Source organism: Rhinatrema bivittatum, chromosome 3 (genome assembly GCF_901001135.1).
Source record: "Rhinatrema bivittatum chromosome 3, aRhiBiv1.1, whole genome shotgun sequence".
Taxonomy (NCBI): Eukaryota; Metazoa; Chordata; class Amphibia; order Gymnophiona; family Rhinatrematidae; genus Rhinatrema; species Rhinatrema bivittatum.
This window is the reverse complement of record NC_042617.1, coordinates 361,951,000-361,965,515: the sequence shown is the minus strand read 5'-3', so window position 1 is coordinate 361,965,515 and position 14,516 is coordinate 361,951,000. Positions and strand designations below refer to the sequence as shown.

General features: G+C 42.5%; 1 protein-coding gene across 2 annotated transcripts in view; it reads right to left on the bottom strand.

The window, feature by feature from the left end:
- Positions 1-5,419: 5,419 nt before the first annotated feature.
- LOC115087829 (akirin-2-like) overlaps positions 5,420-14,516 on the bottom strand; it is a 61,120-nt gene continuing 52,023 nt past the window's right edge. Inside the window, exons 4-5 of one of the 2 annotated variants that reach the window (XM_029595431.1) lie at positions 14,300-14,371; positions 5,420-6,122 (exon numbers count right to left, since the gene is read on the bottom strand). In XM_029595431.1, the coding sequence (XP_029451291.1) occupies positions 6,112-6,122; positions 14,300-14,371 (83 nt within the window). In that variant the 3' untranslated portion in view covers positions 5,420-6,111. The remainder of the gene's footprint in view (positions 6,123-14,299; positions 14,372-14,516) is intronic. The other variant, XM_029595432.1, reaches the window with a different exon arrangement.

Sequence of the window (14,516 nt, the reverse complement as noted above, 5' to 3'; positions counted from 1 at the left end):
CTGAGAGATCAAGAGGTTGTAGAATTAACCTCCCAACATCCAGATTGTGAGCAACAGGGGCTGGAACTTGGGATGTTGCAACCTACCCCAAGCTTGTGTAATGAGATCTGATTGGGCTCCGGCTGGACAACTCACATAGGAGTGGAAAGCAGAGCTATCCTGAGCAAACAAGGGGCAATGAGGATCATATGCCCCTTCTCCGCACAAAGCTTCTAGAAAGTCTTCACGCCTAAGGGAATGTGAGGATATATGTACAGAAGGCCCTTGCCCCACTGACAGGTAAGGGTATGCCAGGGTGGTTAGTCATCTGTCCTGTGGAGGGAGCAGAACTGAGGCACCTTCTTATTGCAAGGGGCTGCAAAAGATTTATATACAATCCAATCAGAAGTGGGCTATCCAATTTGCAATCCCCTGCTCCAGGGACCACTCATGGGGGCTGAAGGTATGACTGTGCACTACCATGTTCTCCAACCAGTACCAGTGCCAGTTCCAGGGCTCTAAGCACCATCCCATGGGACAGGGCTCATGACCAGATGTGGACAGATTCCTGACACAGGAGATACAATTCCATACCTCACTGCTTGTTTACTTACCAGATCACTATCACTTTATCAGTTCAAAGCAGGTTGTTTTTGTGGGACAGCTGATCTCTGAAAGCCCATACTGCGTACCTTATTGCCCAAAGCTCCTGCAAGTTGATTTGAGAAGAGCTTTTTTGAGCTGAGCAGAGACCTTGTGTTCTAAGCTCATCTACATGAACTCTCCAGGCCAAAGTGGACACATCCATGCTTAAAACAATTTGGATAGGACCACTCCAAAAAGAGATCCCCTTTCAGATTTGAAATTACTCAGCCTCAGGACAGCTTGGACAGCTTGGGCACCAAGGGTCCCAGTAGCAGTCCCAGAAACGCTGGCTGCAGAAGAGGAGGCTTCAACAGTGGCTGCAGCTTTGAAGGACCTTCCTCTTCAGAGGAAGAAGGGGAAATAGTGGCCCGTGAGACATTATCAGCACCCAGGCCACTAGCATCAGCTGGGTGGAGAGACTGATGAGAAGTATAGGAAGGGGCTCTAGCAGCCATGCCAATGTGGGGTAGGTGGTTTAATACTCTGCATAGCTTAACTAGCCACCCATTGCATCCTGCACTCCAACTCCTCCTTGAAGGCCACAAACAAGACAGTCTGAGGAGGCATAAGCAGATCTCCCTCAGAATCCTGAGGATTGGTACCCTGCTCCAGATCTAGTGGGGAATACCTCAGATGCCCACTTTTGATGGAGGGCAGCACCTCCTCTCCTCTCCACTGGCTTGCTTAGGAAGCATCACAGTCAAAGCTGTCACCAGCACCATGTGAAGACTGTGACCAGTGCTCATGCTCATTAGACCTTCCCCAATGCTCCACCCAGTCTCTCCCCAGGACTAAGGGTGATGGATGAGCATGCAGTCCTCAAGCAAGATGAAATGGAGGAAGGACAGTTACCAGCACCTTACTCCACCCATGGTCCTGGTGGATGGGTGGACAGCAATATAGGGGTGTCCATTGGTTCTCCATGGCCCTTCAGAGGCAAATGCCCTGACACCCACAGCCATCGAGAGCTCAGACTTCTTTGAAACAAAGAGCTTCTCTATTTTATCCAAGGAAGTATGTTGGCCCTTGAGGGGTCAGCTGATCACAGAAACTACACCCCTGGACTTTGTGCGATAGGCCATACAACACACACCTCATGTAGGTCCATAATGGACATAGTCCGAGGACATCCCCAATAACACAGCACTATAGCCACAAAAAGACTGATGAGCAGTCGATGGCAAGCAGGTCTCAAGGGCTCCGCTCGTGGGAATTAACTGCATACTATGAGAAGACTTACCATGCTGTCTAGCTAAGGCAGGGAAGAATCAAGAGGGACCAACACAAACACAAAACAAAAAAACAAAACAAAAAAACAAAAAAAACACCATTAAATAACATAAAAACCACACCAACCAAAGTTTTCCACAGGAAAAAAGCTTGAGCTACAACACCACAAGACAACAGCTCCATGGAAAAGTAACTGAAAAGGAAGCCCCTGAGAACATGTGGATAGTGGCATGCTGGGCATGTTCAGTGTGCCAGTCAAAGTTTCTAGAAAATTAAACATTTTCCAGGCTGGGTTCCATCTGATGATGTCACCCATGGGTAAGGACTACAATCCTACTTGCCCTAGGAGAACCCTCTTGAACTTTACTTTTTTGACAAATTTTTTCAAGGGCTTTTGATCTAGGATGGGACAGTGTCTTCCTGTGTTCTTTGGAATCAGAAGTACCACGTGAACACTCTTTGCCTTGGTGGAACAGGCTGACCGATCTGGTCATTAAGAGTGAGGAGAGCTCCCTTAGAAGTAGCTACCAGCCCTCAACATGCGCTTGGAGGGCAGTTTGGGAAACAATGGCGAGCAGCCACTGGTCTGTGAAGAGCCACAACCTGCCCGGATGGTCCAACATCCTGGGTACAGGCACTGGCCTATGCTCCAGTCAAAACCCCATCCCTGGAGTCAACTGAGGTGGCCACAAGAGCCCTGAGGCTGTTGAGGGGAGCAAGGGGGGGCAGAGGAAGCACTTCCTCTGGGGGAAAGACTTCCTTTCCCCTGATCTTGCCAACCTCCTCGAAGGAGACCGGGTCCTCAGTGCTGGTGGAGGGTTTCATGGTGGTCCCAGAACTGGGCTACTGCATCCCTCAGCCTCTCTCTGCAGAGATTCTCCCCAGTACACAGCATGTCAGTGAGTTGTTCCTGTACCTCCAAGGCCTCCAGCCATGCCATGGTGCAGGTGCTCATTCCCATTGCAGAGACTCTTGCTGCCATCTCAAAAACATCATAAGTTATCCAGACCTCGTGTTTTCTGCAGTCTAGGCCCTTATGCACCATCAATATGAGTGTCCTGTTGCTGCTGAATCAGCTATGCAGCCATCTGCTGTACCTCTTCCAGCTGTCTCGTGAGTACTAGTTCATATAGGGCAGGTAGGAAGCTACGCAGCCAATGAGCTTGGCTTCCTGAAACACTTTTCTCCCAAGAGTGTCCACCACTCTGTGATCCTTCACTGGGGATGCCGAGGAATGAGTTTGAGAACACTTGGCCCTCGAGAGTGGATTTGACCATCACTGACTGGTGGGGCAGTTGCCACTTATCGAAGCCAGCAGCCTTCTGGAAGAAGTAGACCCCATCAGCTGCTTTATTTATGGGAGGTATTGTGAGGGGGTGTTCCCATATTCTCAGTAGCAACTCCTTAAGATCTGCATGATCATCGTTTGAGGTTCCACCAACTGGAGGATCTCAAGCATTTTGTGCCTGGTATCCTCCTCTGTCTATAACAAAATGGGATGGCTTCTATCAACCTCACAAACTCTGTGAAGGTTAAGTCTGCAGGTGGATACTTCCTTTGCTCTTCTGGAGGAAAAGGGTCTGTTGGGAGACCTTCAGAGGAGGACTCAGTGGTGTCATCCCTGCAGGGGTCATAAGGACCCTCATCCTCACTGTACGCACCAAGGGATGGAGCCCCTAGGCTCTCGGCCTTCATCCAGCTGTACAGGCACCAGCAGCACTGGATGGGGCTACAGGCCTTGGCAACTGTGGGCCTGGGCAGCACTTTCACCTCCAAGGAACCAGCAATGACCACCATAGCAGTAGGAAAGGCTATGGTGCCCTGATGGGCACTGATGCCAGCCCAACAGATGCCCACTTGGTTGCTAACACACCAATGTGCACATTGAGCTTCTCCAGCAGCAGTTCCAGGACAGATTGTACCAGCTCTGGTGCCATAGGACAAATGCCTTGCATCGCCAGTTCTACCAGCAGCTTCTCCTCGAACACTACCGATGCCAACAGAGTCTAGGAGGAAGGAGGGGTAACCAGATTATCTTCGGATCCGCAATGGGAATCAATGACTGGCATCACGACTGGAGACCATCGCAGAACCCCGGTAACGATGGAAGACTGGCTCTCCTCACCCCAGGCTTGCTTCAGAGGCATCACAGCATGCTCTGATGCATTCCAGTGCCCGGCCTTGTGCATCAGTGGGGACTGGTGCTGATGCTTCTTCGGCTTCCCTCGATGCTTGGCTCAGTTCTTCCCTGGCGCAGAGGCAAATGAGGTGGCTCGATCATTGGTCAGTCTCAAGCACCCCATCTGCCGATGGCACTGATGGAACAGAGAGTCCTGCTGATGTTGATGGCGAGGTGTCCATCCGTGTGGCTCAGAGGTCCTTTGATGCCGATCGCTTAGTTTTCCCTCAACCTGAAGAGTTGCTCCAATTTGTCGAGCCAAAGACAACATCTCTTTGGGGTCATCTGTGCATACTGGCATCAACCCCGGATGTCATGCAATGCCCCTAGGTAGAGGACATGTCGCATGGGGGTCTGAAATGGACATGGGCCTTGGGCACCAAGGGCATTGCCAGAAACCACATGTGGCCATGATGGGACAAAATAAAAGGGATGCAAAATCAAAATCTATGGTGCTGGGTGTCAATGGCCAGGGGTGCACTGAAGCACCACTGTAGGAGAAACCACTGAAAAAGGAAACAAACTGATCAGCCTTCCCAATGCTGGAAAGGATGCAGTTACAATTGCAGTTCTCTGAACTATAGAAATTAGTTTTTAACTGAATGCCCAATTAAGCTGTGGAATCTGCTGCCAGAGAACATGGTTAAGGGGACTAGCACTGTGGGTTTTAAAAGAGGTATGGACTTTTCTCCAGGAAGTTGTCTAAGAACAAGTATTAGCCAGGTATACTGGGGAAAGCCATCACTAACCCTGGAAGTGAACAAGAAATAGAGCTACTTTTTTTTTTTTTTTTTGCTGTGCCCTGGCCCCTGTAAGAGACAGTATGCCAGGCTCAGACCTTGACCAAGCCAGCATTCATTTATTTTCATATACACCACACTCCAAAGGGAGCAAAGCCAGAAAAAAAATCAGTATATACCTCAAAAATCTGCAGAAAACAAAATACATTCTCTGTTTTATTCACCATTACTTTCCTAGTAATTCCTGTTTGCTTTTTTTTGACCACTGCAGCACACTGAGCTGAAAGCTAGTCTTTCCTTGGACACAAACTTTTGCCCTATAGATAAATTGTTCCATCATTCTCATTGAAGGCTCAATGTCTATGTGAAAATTAGATAACTACCTCTCTTACTGCCATTACTGTACAGGTGCCTACAAGAAATTTTAAATCGGGTAGTTGGGTATTTTAACTCTTCATTAAAAAACAATTTGAGCACTAGCAGCTTATCTAGTTTCTATTAAAAAAAATTCTGTAAAATAGTAATTTCAAATGTCATCTCCAATTTCTGAACTAATGTATTCATCCCAATAAAATATCTATTTAACATATAAAAGATACTCACAGAGATTACTTTTATTTTACACTGTGAAAACTGTATTTGCATATTAAAACCAAAATCAAATTTAAGGTTTTATTTTCCAACTAAATTCCAGTACTACAAGGGCAATAAAACATTGGAAAAAATACACTGAAAAAAATGAAGCAATAAACATTTGTTAAAGACTGATAGAATAAATAAAAACTACAAAAAAAAAGGCAAATCATAAACCAATGCCAAGGGTCCTGGAATACTGAACTGCCGCCCTCCTCTCTTCACACGCAGTACTCTGGGCCCTTTGCTTCAAATTGTCCTGTGATTACATTCTAACGTAATTGACCATGGTTACAGAAGTGTTGTAGTGCAGGGTTAGGCAGCCACACTAACTTCAGTCAGAAATGCACTGCACGCGATTCTACAATTTTATTTACAGCACCAGTAAAGGGCAAGTTCTAGAACACCAGCTTTAATCCTTTTCTTGTTTAAAGATATTAACATAAGAAGCCAAATTTCAAAGGTACAGCAAGTGAGGCCACTCGTAAATTAAGTCAGGTAGCAAGAAGGTCTATATCCAGGTGGTAGAGACATCAGGGACAGCCAAAACCAGTTGCTACATAAGAGTGGAAGTTGCTGGAAAAAAAAAAACACTTGAAATAATCTGTAGTAACGGGAATTATGGTATTGTTGCAAGTCTTAAGTAGGACACCTTGCAACAACAGACTGGGAGAAGAGGTATCCCACTAATGCAGAAAGTACAATTCATGATACATCTGTGGAAAAAAGAAAACAGATTCAATGTATGCTGAGATTTTTTTACACTAATTTTAATTGCTAAGACCTAAGCAACACAACAAACGATGAAATGTGTACTATTTAAATTGTTTACGCAACAGGAGATTTCAGAGGCCATGACAACTGCCTAGAAATATAATCATTTGTGCCCAAGCTGTCTTGACAGGAAATGCTCAAAACCTACAGTAATCCTACAATAACTCATGAATTACAGGGAATACTGCAGGCTGAAATTTACTCCTGGGGGAATTCTGCGCTACTGTGGAATGCAGAATTAGCATAGAATTCCTCCCCCCACGCAGAATTGCCAAATTCTGCGCAGAAAATCGCGGCAAGCTGAGGTCTCCTCTGCTAACGGAGTGCGTCCCGCAGCACACGCTCCCTTCGCAGCGAAAAGGGAAGGCCCCTGTGTGCCGCAGGACGCGCTCAGAGGCAAATATGAAGGCCCATCGCGCCGTTCGTGGCACACAGGGGCCTTCCCTTTTCACCACAAATGGCATGCCGGACCTTCATCTTCACCACGAACGGAGCACGTCCCGTGGCATGTCGGTGAGAGAATGTGTGTCAGAGAGGGGAAGGTGAGAGAGGAGGATGAGAGCGCATGGTTGGTAAGAGTGGGTGGGGGGATGCCGGTGAGAGAGAATGTGTGTGGAGGGAAGGGTGTGAGAGTATGGGAGTTAAGAGAAGGGGGCCGGGGGGATGCCTGAGTGTGGGTTTCAGAGAGAGCGAGCCTATATGAGGAGATTGTGAAGGAGTGTGAATGTGTGTGAGATTGGGAGCTCTTGTGTATGAAAAAGGTATTGTGTGTATGTGAGGGTGCTAGCCTGTGTATGTGTGAGACAGAGCCTTGCGAAAGGCTGCGTGAGAGAGAGACATAGGTCGCCTGTGTGAGGATGTATGTGTGAAAGAGAAAGGGAGCTTGTGTGTATGCAAGAGAGAGGGAACCTGTATGAGGGGATGTGTGTGCACGAGAGATTGAGGGAGCCTGTATGAGGGTGTGTGTATGTGGAAGGGACACTTACAGTGAATTTCTAGGGAAATTCTGCTCAAAATATTTAAAATTCTGCAACTTTAATAACTTTTCTGTAATAATTTAAAATGTAATTACTTAAAGACTGTCATGTAAATTGTGTTATTTTGACCAATATAAAGTTTGCAGAATTTTCAGTTTTTTTGCACAGAATTTTAAATTTTTTTGTGCAGAATTCCCCCAGGAGTAGAAATTGTGGTTCCTTTCTGTTTACAATACTAGGCATTTGTTAGCTGTTACTTACGAAGCCATCATGCTCTAGGGGCACAAGACAATCCAGCCTTCCCTGTTCCCCCCTCTGCAAGCATGGTCTGAATATCTCCCCAGAATTTCAATTCTACAATCGCCCAGAAAGCAGAATTTCTATAATCTTTCAATATATATACACTGTGTGTATTTTTAAACCAACTCATTTTTCCTAGACACACAATGGGAGAAAATCCTTAGTAAATCTGACCCTTTAATGGAAAAAAATAGAACAAGAACAGACACACTATGGGTCTCATGGGACTATGTCTGATGACATGGCTTTCTATTAAGATGTTTGCTCATGATTTCATGTATAATATATATAAATAATTTCATGTATAATCTATATAAATAATATATAACATATATAAATAATTTAACAACTTCTAAGGATTATAGGAAAATACTTGACAGTCTATACATGTGGAAAAGCAGAAACTTTTCCCCATTACTCGATTCAGCTATGGAGCATTCTGCAGACTTAATATTGATGAAAACATAGGTAGGCTTGAAGCAGTAAAGGCAGCTTTACAGATTTCTACATAATTTTCTCAATTGCAAATGCTTTAAAACCAATAAACCCAATATTCTCTCTGTACCAGCGATTTTTAGGAACAATGAATTTTGCTCTCAAAAAGGTTTGTCTTTTCTTTATTGGGAAGGGTCCATTTGATTTAAGACGACCATCTTACCAACATTTCTTTATTTCAACAACTTCCTTGTGATGTGCCTCAAGTTTTTTACATTGTTGCTTGGTTATCTTTCTTCATTCATTTGGCATAAACAGGTTGCAAGAATTAAAATGGAGACATTACAGTTGCCCTGGGAATGTGGTGGGCTTGAGGCTCCTGATTTTTTCCTCCATTAACTTGCTGCCGGATTGCAGGGTCTTAGAAGATGGTTTGGAGTGGATGAGAATACCGTGTGGTCTGACTTGGAACAAAGTCAAACTTTAACACATAACTTGGCTAGCCTATTATATCATCCACCTGGGGCAAATAGTCTTAATAAAATTGGTAAGGGGCACCTTTTATTTCTCACGCTCTCAAAATACGGAGACAGGTCCTAAAAAAGTTGGACAGACCGGAAGAGACCTTCTATCCTGTATTTCTGTTTTCCAATGCTCATCTTTCCCCTGAGAATTTTTCACCTGGTATGGAAATATGGTTTAAATAGGGCCTAAGACTTTTAGATCATTTATGGGTGAGCTCTTCTTTCACTACATTTGAGGATATTCAGAGTAAATGTCATCTCCTGGTACATACTCATATTTGCCTACATATATATATAAATACATATATATATGCAAAATGACTTGAGAAGGCTTGGGGGGGCAGAAATCTATGCGAAACAAATTATATTAAAAATATTGACTCAGAAAGGGCCTCTGTCCAAGGGTATTACAAAATTATATCGCTACCTTGCATATGGTGATGGTGATCTGGATACTAATCCATTGCTTATTGCACAATGGAATAGTGACCTTCAACTAGAACTAGATGAAACGGACAATTAATATGGGGTTCTGCAGCAAAAATCTCCATTTGTATTAAAAGTCAGGAGCTTTTATAAAATTATTACATAGAACATATAGGTACCCGGTGCTCTTTTCCAAGTTTAGTTCCTCTGGCCCTTATTGTTGGCGGCAGTGTGGAGAGTCCTTGGAACTTATATTCCCATGTGGTGGGAATGTGCTAAGGTACGACAATTCTGGTGAGAAATACATGTGATTATTCAAGATATTATTGGTTCCTTTTTTGATTTACTTCCACAATTGTGTCTTTTGGGATACTGGAGTCAGGTGGACTTGGACAGGAATAAACAGAGATTGGTGGGACTGTTTACATTCTGCTGGACTCACTATTGCTTTCTTTTGGAAGTGGTGCTCACAACTCTCTCACTGGTATTCTACACTAGTAGAAATCGCTTTGATGGATAGGATTATATATATGCATTGAGACAAGGTTATACAATCTAACGCAGTATGGGGCACATACTGGAACTGGAGGTAGCGTACAGGCTCATAACATTTGTTTTTATGTACATTTTCTTTTCTTTCTATGGGACTGTTTTTCTACATTCTTCTATACTCTTAATTATATCCATATTGTACCCTGATATATTGGAGTCTGACCTATGTAGTCACAATTTCTATTGCTTTTTCTGTGTTTTTTTTTTTAAACTTTTTATTTAAAGAAAGTATGTACATAAACCATTTTTATAAGGCATCACCACTTTATAAATTTATAATCTGCCCTATATAATTTTAGGTGGTTCACTAATGTGAACCACCTAGGGAGGAAGAATAGCCTAGTGGTTAGAGCAGTGGACTATGAACCAGGAGACCAGGGTTCGAGTCCTGCTGTCACTCCTTGTGACCTTGGGCAAGTCACTTTACCCTTCATTGCCTCAGGTACAAAAAAACTTAGATTGTAAGCTCTCTGGGGATAGAGAAATACCTACAGTACCTGAATGTAAACCGGTGTGATATCTCAATTGAGATCGAATGTCGGTATATAAAAATAATAAATAAATAAAATGTGTCCTTGTGTATATGAGAAAAATGAAAGCTTGGAAAAACAAGATGCAAGGATAAATCAAAAAGGTGTAGCAAATTATTTTTTAAAAAACTACATTTGTGTCATATAGTAAATATGTAAAAAAAAAAAAATCCTTAGCAAAATTGAAGTCATTCACAGACAGTGAAATCTACTAAAATGGTTACAAGAAAATGGTCTCAAGTGACTACTCTAGTGGGCAAGGGTGGAACAGGGGGATTATAGCACAGTAGGCATTCAGAGAATTAAAATGGAATAAACTGAGAATGCACAAAATTATCTGAAGAAAGAGGACCATACAACCTGTACAACAAGAATCTGTTGGTTTGATAAGACTGTGGCACGAAAAAAAAGTTATTTACTCTTTTATGTTTAAGTATCTAATAGTAAGCTGTTCTTTCAGCGTACTGTGCAGCATCTCGACAGCATGGATAGCAAGCAGCGATCACTTTTAACAGCACCTCTACAAGTCTCTTAAATAACTAGGCACTGTTACAGCATTCACTAGCAAGAGTCACAATTAACTCAAACTTTTTAATAATCAATTGGTTTATATTGGTCGTCACAAATGACACCGCACTGCATTAACCAATTAGATCCCATTTCAAAATCAGCATGTGATAACATTCTGAACAGGGATTATGGTAAAAGCTTAAATAATTTAAAAGAACGAGTGAGCATTAATATTTAAAAGTGTGAGCATTTTCTGTGCACACTTTGAAATAATGCATAACATATAGACAGAAAAGATTTCACTTTTGGCCCAGCAGTTTCTTCCTACTTCTTTGGACTTCCAGTTCAATTGGAACCAGCCTCTAATTGAGTTAAGACACCTTGAGCCTTCATGTGCAATGACAGAGGGTTTTTCTCCCCAAGTCTAGTGAATACTCTCCCAGTCAACATCTAATAGCCAGTCTCACTCAGCAGTGCATGGTTCGGAGAAATGTATCCTTGAAGGATACTAATGAAGGATACTAATGAAACAGGAGAGTTAGGGCATCCCAACAGAGAGGTTCCATTAAAAGCAAATATAGTCCATATGCCTATATGTAAAAAATCACCAAAACTAATGATTTCCGAATTATCCCAAACAACTGAAAAGCAGGTTGTTAAAACAAACAAAAAACACACTTTGAAATGTCTATATGCCAATGCCAGAAGTCTAAGAAGTAAGATGGGAGAGTTAGAGTGTATAGCAGCAAATGATGAGATTGACATAATTGGCATCACAGAAACTTGGTGGAAGGAGGATAACCAATGGGACAGTGCTATATCAGGGTACAAATTATATCGCAATGATAGGGAGGATCAACTTGGTGGGGGTGTGGCACTTTATGTCCGGGAGGGTATAGAGTCCAACAGGCTAAAGATCATACAAGAGACTAAATGCTCAGTAGAATCTATATGGGTAGAAATCCCATGTGTGTTGGGTAAGAGTATAGTGATAGGAGTATACTACCGTCCACCTGGACAAAATGGTCAGACAGATGATGAAATGCTAAGAGAAATCAGGGAAGCAAACCAATTTGGCAGTGCAATAATAATGGGAGATTTCAATTACCCCAATATTGACTGGGTAAATGTAACATCAGGACTTGCTAGAGATATAAAGTTCCTGGATGTAATAAATGATTGTTTCATGGAGCAATTGGTTCAGGAACCAACAAGAGAGGGAGCTATTTTAGATTTAATTCTTAGTGGAACACAGGATTTGGTGAGAGAGGTAACGGTGGTGGGGCCACTTGGCAACAGTGATCATAACATGATCAAATTTAAACTAATAACTGGTAGGGGGACAATAAGTAAATCTGCAGCTCTAACACTAAACTTTCAAAAGGGAAACTTTGATAAAATGAGGAAAATAGTCAGAAAAAAACTGAAAGGTGCAGCTGCAAAGGTTAAAAGTGTTCAACAGGCTTGGACATTGTTTAAAAATACAATCCTAGAGGCGCAGTCCATATGTATTCCACGCATTAAGAAAGGTGGAAGGAAGGCAAAACGATTACCGTCATGGTTAAAAGGTGAGGTGAAAGAGGCTATTTTAGCCAAAAAATCATCCTTCAAAAATTGGAAGAAAGATCCATCTGAAGAAAATAGGATAAAACATAAGCATTGTCAAGTTAAGTGTAAAACATTGATAAAACAAGCGAAGAGAGAATTTGAAATGAAGTTGGCCATAGAGGCAAAAACTCATAATAAAAACTTTTTTAAATATATCCAAAGCAAGAAACCTGTGAGGGAGTCGGTTGGACCATTAGATGACCGAGGGGTTAAAGGGGCTCTTAGGGAAGATAAGGCCATTGCAGAAAGACTAAATGAATTCTTTGCTTCCGTGTTTACTAGTGAGGATGTTGGGGAGATACCAGTTCCGGAGTTGGTTTTCAGGGGTGATGAGTCAGACGAACTGAACGAAATCACTGTCAACCTGGAAGATATAGTAGGCCAGATTGACAAACTAAAGAGTAGCAAGTCACCTGGACCGGATGGTATGCATCCCAGGGTACTAAAGGAACTCAAAAATGAAATTTCTGACCTATTAGTTAAAATTTGTAACCTATCATTAAAATCATCCATTGTACCTGAAGACTGGAGGGTGGCCAATGTAACCCCAATATTTAAAAAAGGCTCCAGGGGTGATCCGGGTAACTATAGACCAGTGAGCCTAACTTCAGTGCCGGGAAAAATAGTGGAAACTATCCTCAAGATCAAAATTGTAGAGCATATAGAAAGACATGATTTAATGGGACACAGTCAACATGGATTTACCCAAGGGAAGTCTTGCCTAACAAACCTGCTTCATTTTTTTGAAGGGGTTAATAAACATGTGGATAAAGGTGAACCGGTAGATGTAGTGTATTTGGATTTTCAGAAGGCGTTTGACAAAGTCCCTCATGAGAGGCTTCTACGAAAACTAAAAAGTCATGGGATAGGAGGCGATGTCCTTTCGTGGATTACAAACTGGTTAAAAGACAGGAAACAGAGAGTAGGACTAAATGGTCAATTTTCTCAGTGGAAAAGGGTAAACAGTGGAGTGCCTCAGGGATCTGTACTTGGACCGGTGCTTTTCAATATATATATCAATGATCTGGAAAGGAATACAATGAGTGACGTTATCAAATTTGCAGATGATACAAAATTATTCAGAGTAGTTAAATCACAAGCAGACTGTGATACATTACAGGAGGACCTTGCAAGACTGGAAGATTGGGCATCCAAATGGCAGATGAAATTTAATGTGGACAAGTGCAAGGTGTTGCATATAGGGAAAAATAACCCTAGCTGTAGTTACACGATGTTAGGTTCCATATTAGGAGCTACCACCCAAGAAAGAGATCTAGGCGTCATAGTAGATAATACATTGAAATCGTCAGCTCAGTGTGCTGCAGCAGTCAAAAAAGCAAATAAAATGTTAGGAATTATTAGGAAGGGAATGGTTAATAAAACGGAAAATGTCATAATGCCTCTATATCGCTCCATGGTGAGACCACACCTTGAATACTGTGTACAATTCTGGTCGCCGTATCTCAAAAAAGATATAGTTGCAATGGAGAAGGTACAGAGAAGGGCAACCAAAATGATAAAGGGGATGGAACAGCTCCCCTATGAGGAAAGGCTGAAGAGGTTAGGGCTGTTCAGCTTGGAGAAGAGACGGCTGAGGGGGGATATCATAGAGGTCTTTAAGATCATGAGAGGTCTTGAACGAGTAGATGTGACTCGGTTATTTACACTTTCGAATAATAGAAGGACTAGGGGGCATTCCATGAAGTTAGCAAGTAGCACATTTAAGACTAATCGGAGAAAATTCTTTTTCACTCAACGCACAATAAATCTCTGGAATTTGTTGCCAGAGGATGTGGTTAGTGCAGTTAGTGTAGCTGGGTTCAAAAAAGGTTTGGATAAGTTCTTGGAAGAGAAGTCCATTAACTGCTATTAATCAAGTTTACTTAGGGAATAGTCACTGCTATTAATTGCATCAGTAGCATGGGATCTTCTAGGTGTTTGGGTAATTGCCAGGTTCTTGTGGCCTGGTTTGGCCTCTGTTGGAAACAGGATGCTGGGCTTGATGGACCCTTGGTCTGACCCAGCATGGCAATTTCTTATGTTCTTATGTTCTTATGTTCTTATGTTGTTCTTATGTTCTCAGGGTGCAAATACTAGTATACAATGGCTGTACTAAATTTCAGGGAACAGATAAGAAACCCTCAGTAGGGGCCATTCCCATTGAGCTAGAAGCCATAAGAAGCAGGATAAAATGGGATGGGGGTGGGGAAGACGTGCTAATTTTTATGCCAGAACTTATAGTAATTTAAATACTCACAACTAGCAGGCTGTTCTCCATATCGTCGCATAATCTGGTCATGCGTGAACTTCACAAAGGCATCATATTGTTCTATGGACAAACAAAATGTTAATGAGAGGACAGACATTTTCTATCGCCTCTAATTCATTGAGAGTCAGTTTCTAACTGTGCAGGCCCCATTTTACCTGTAACAGCAGAACGAACCAGCCACATAGTTGGATGATATCACTTCACT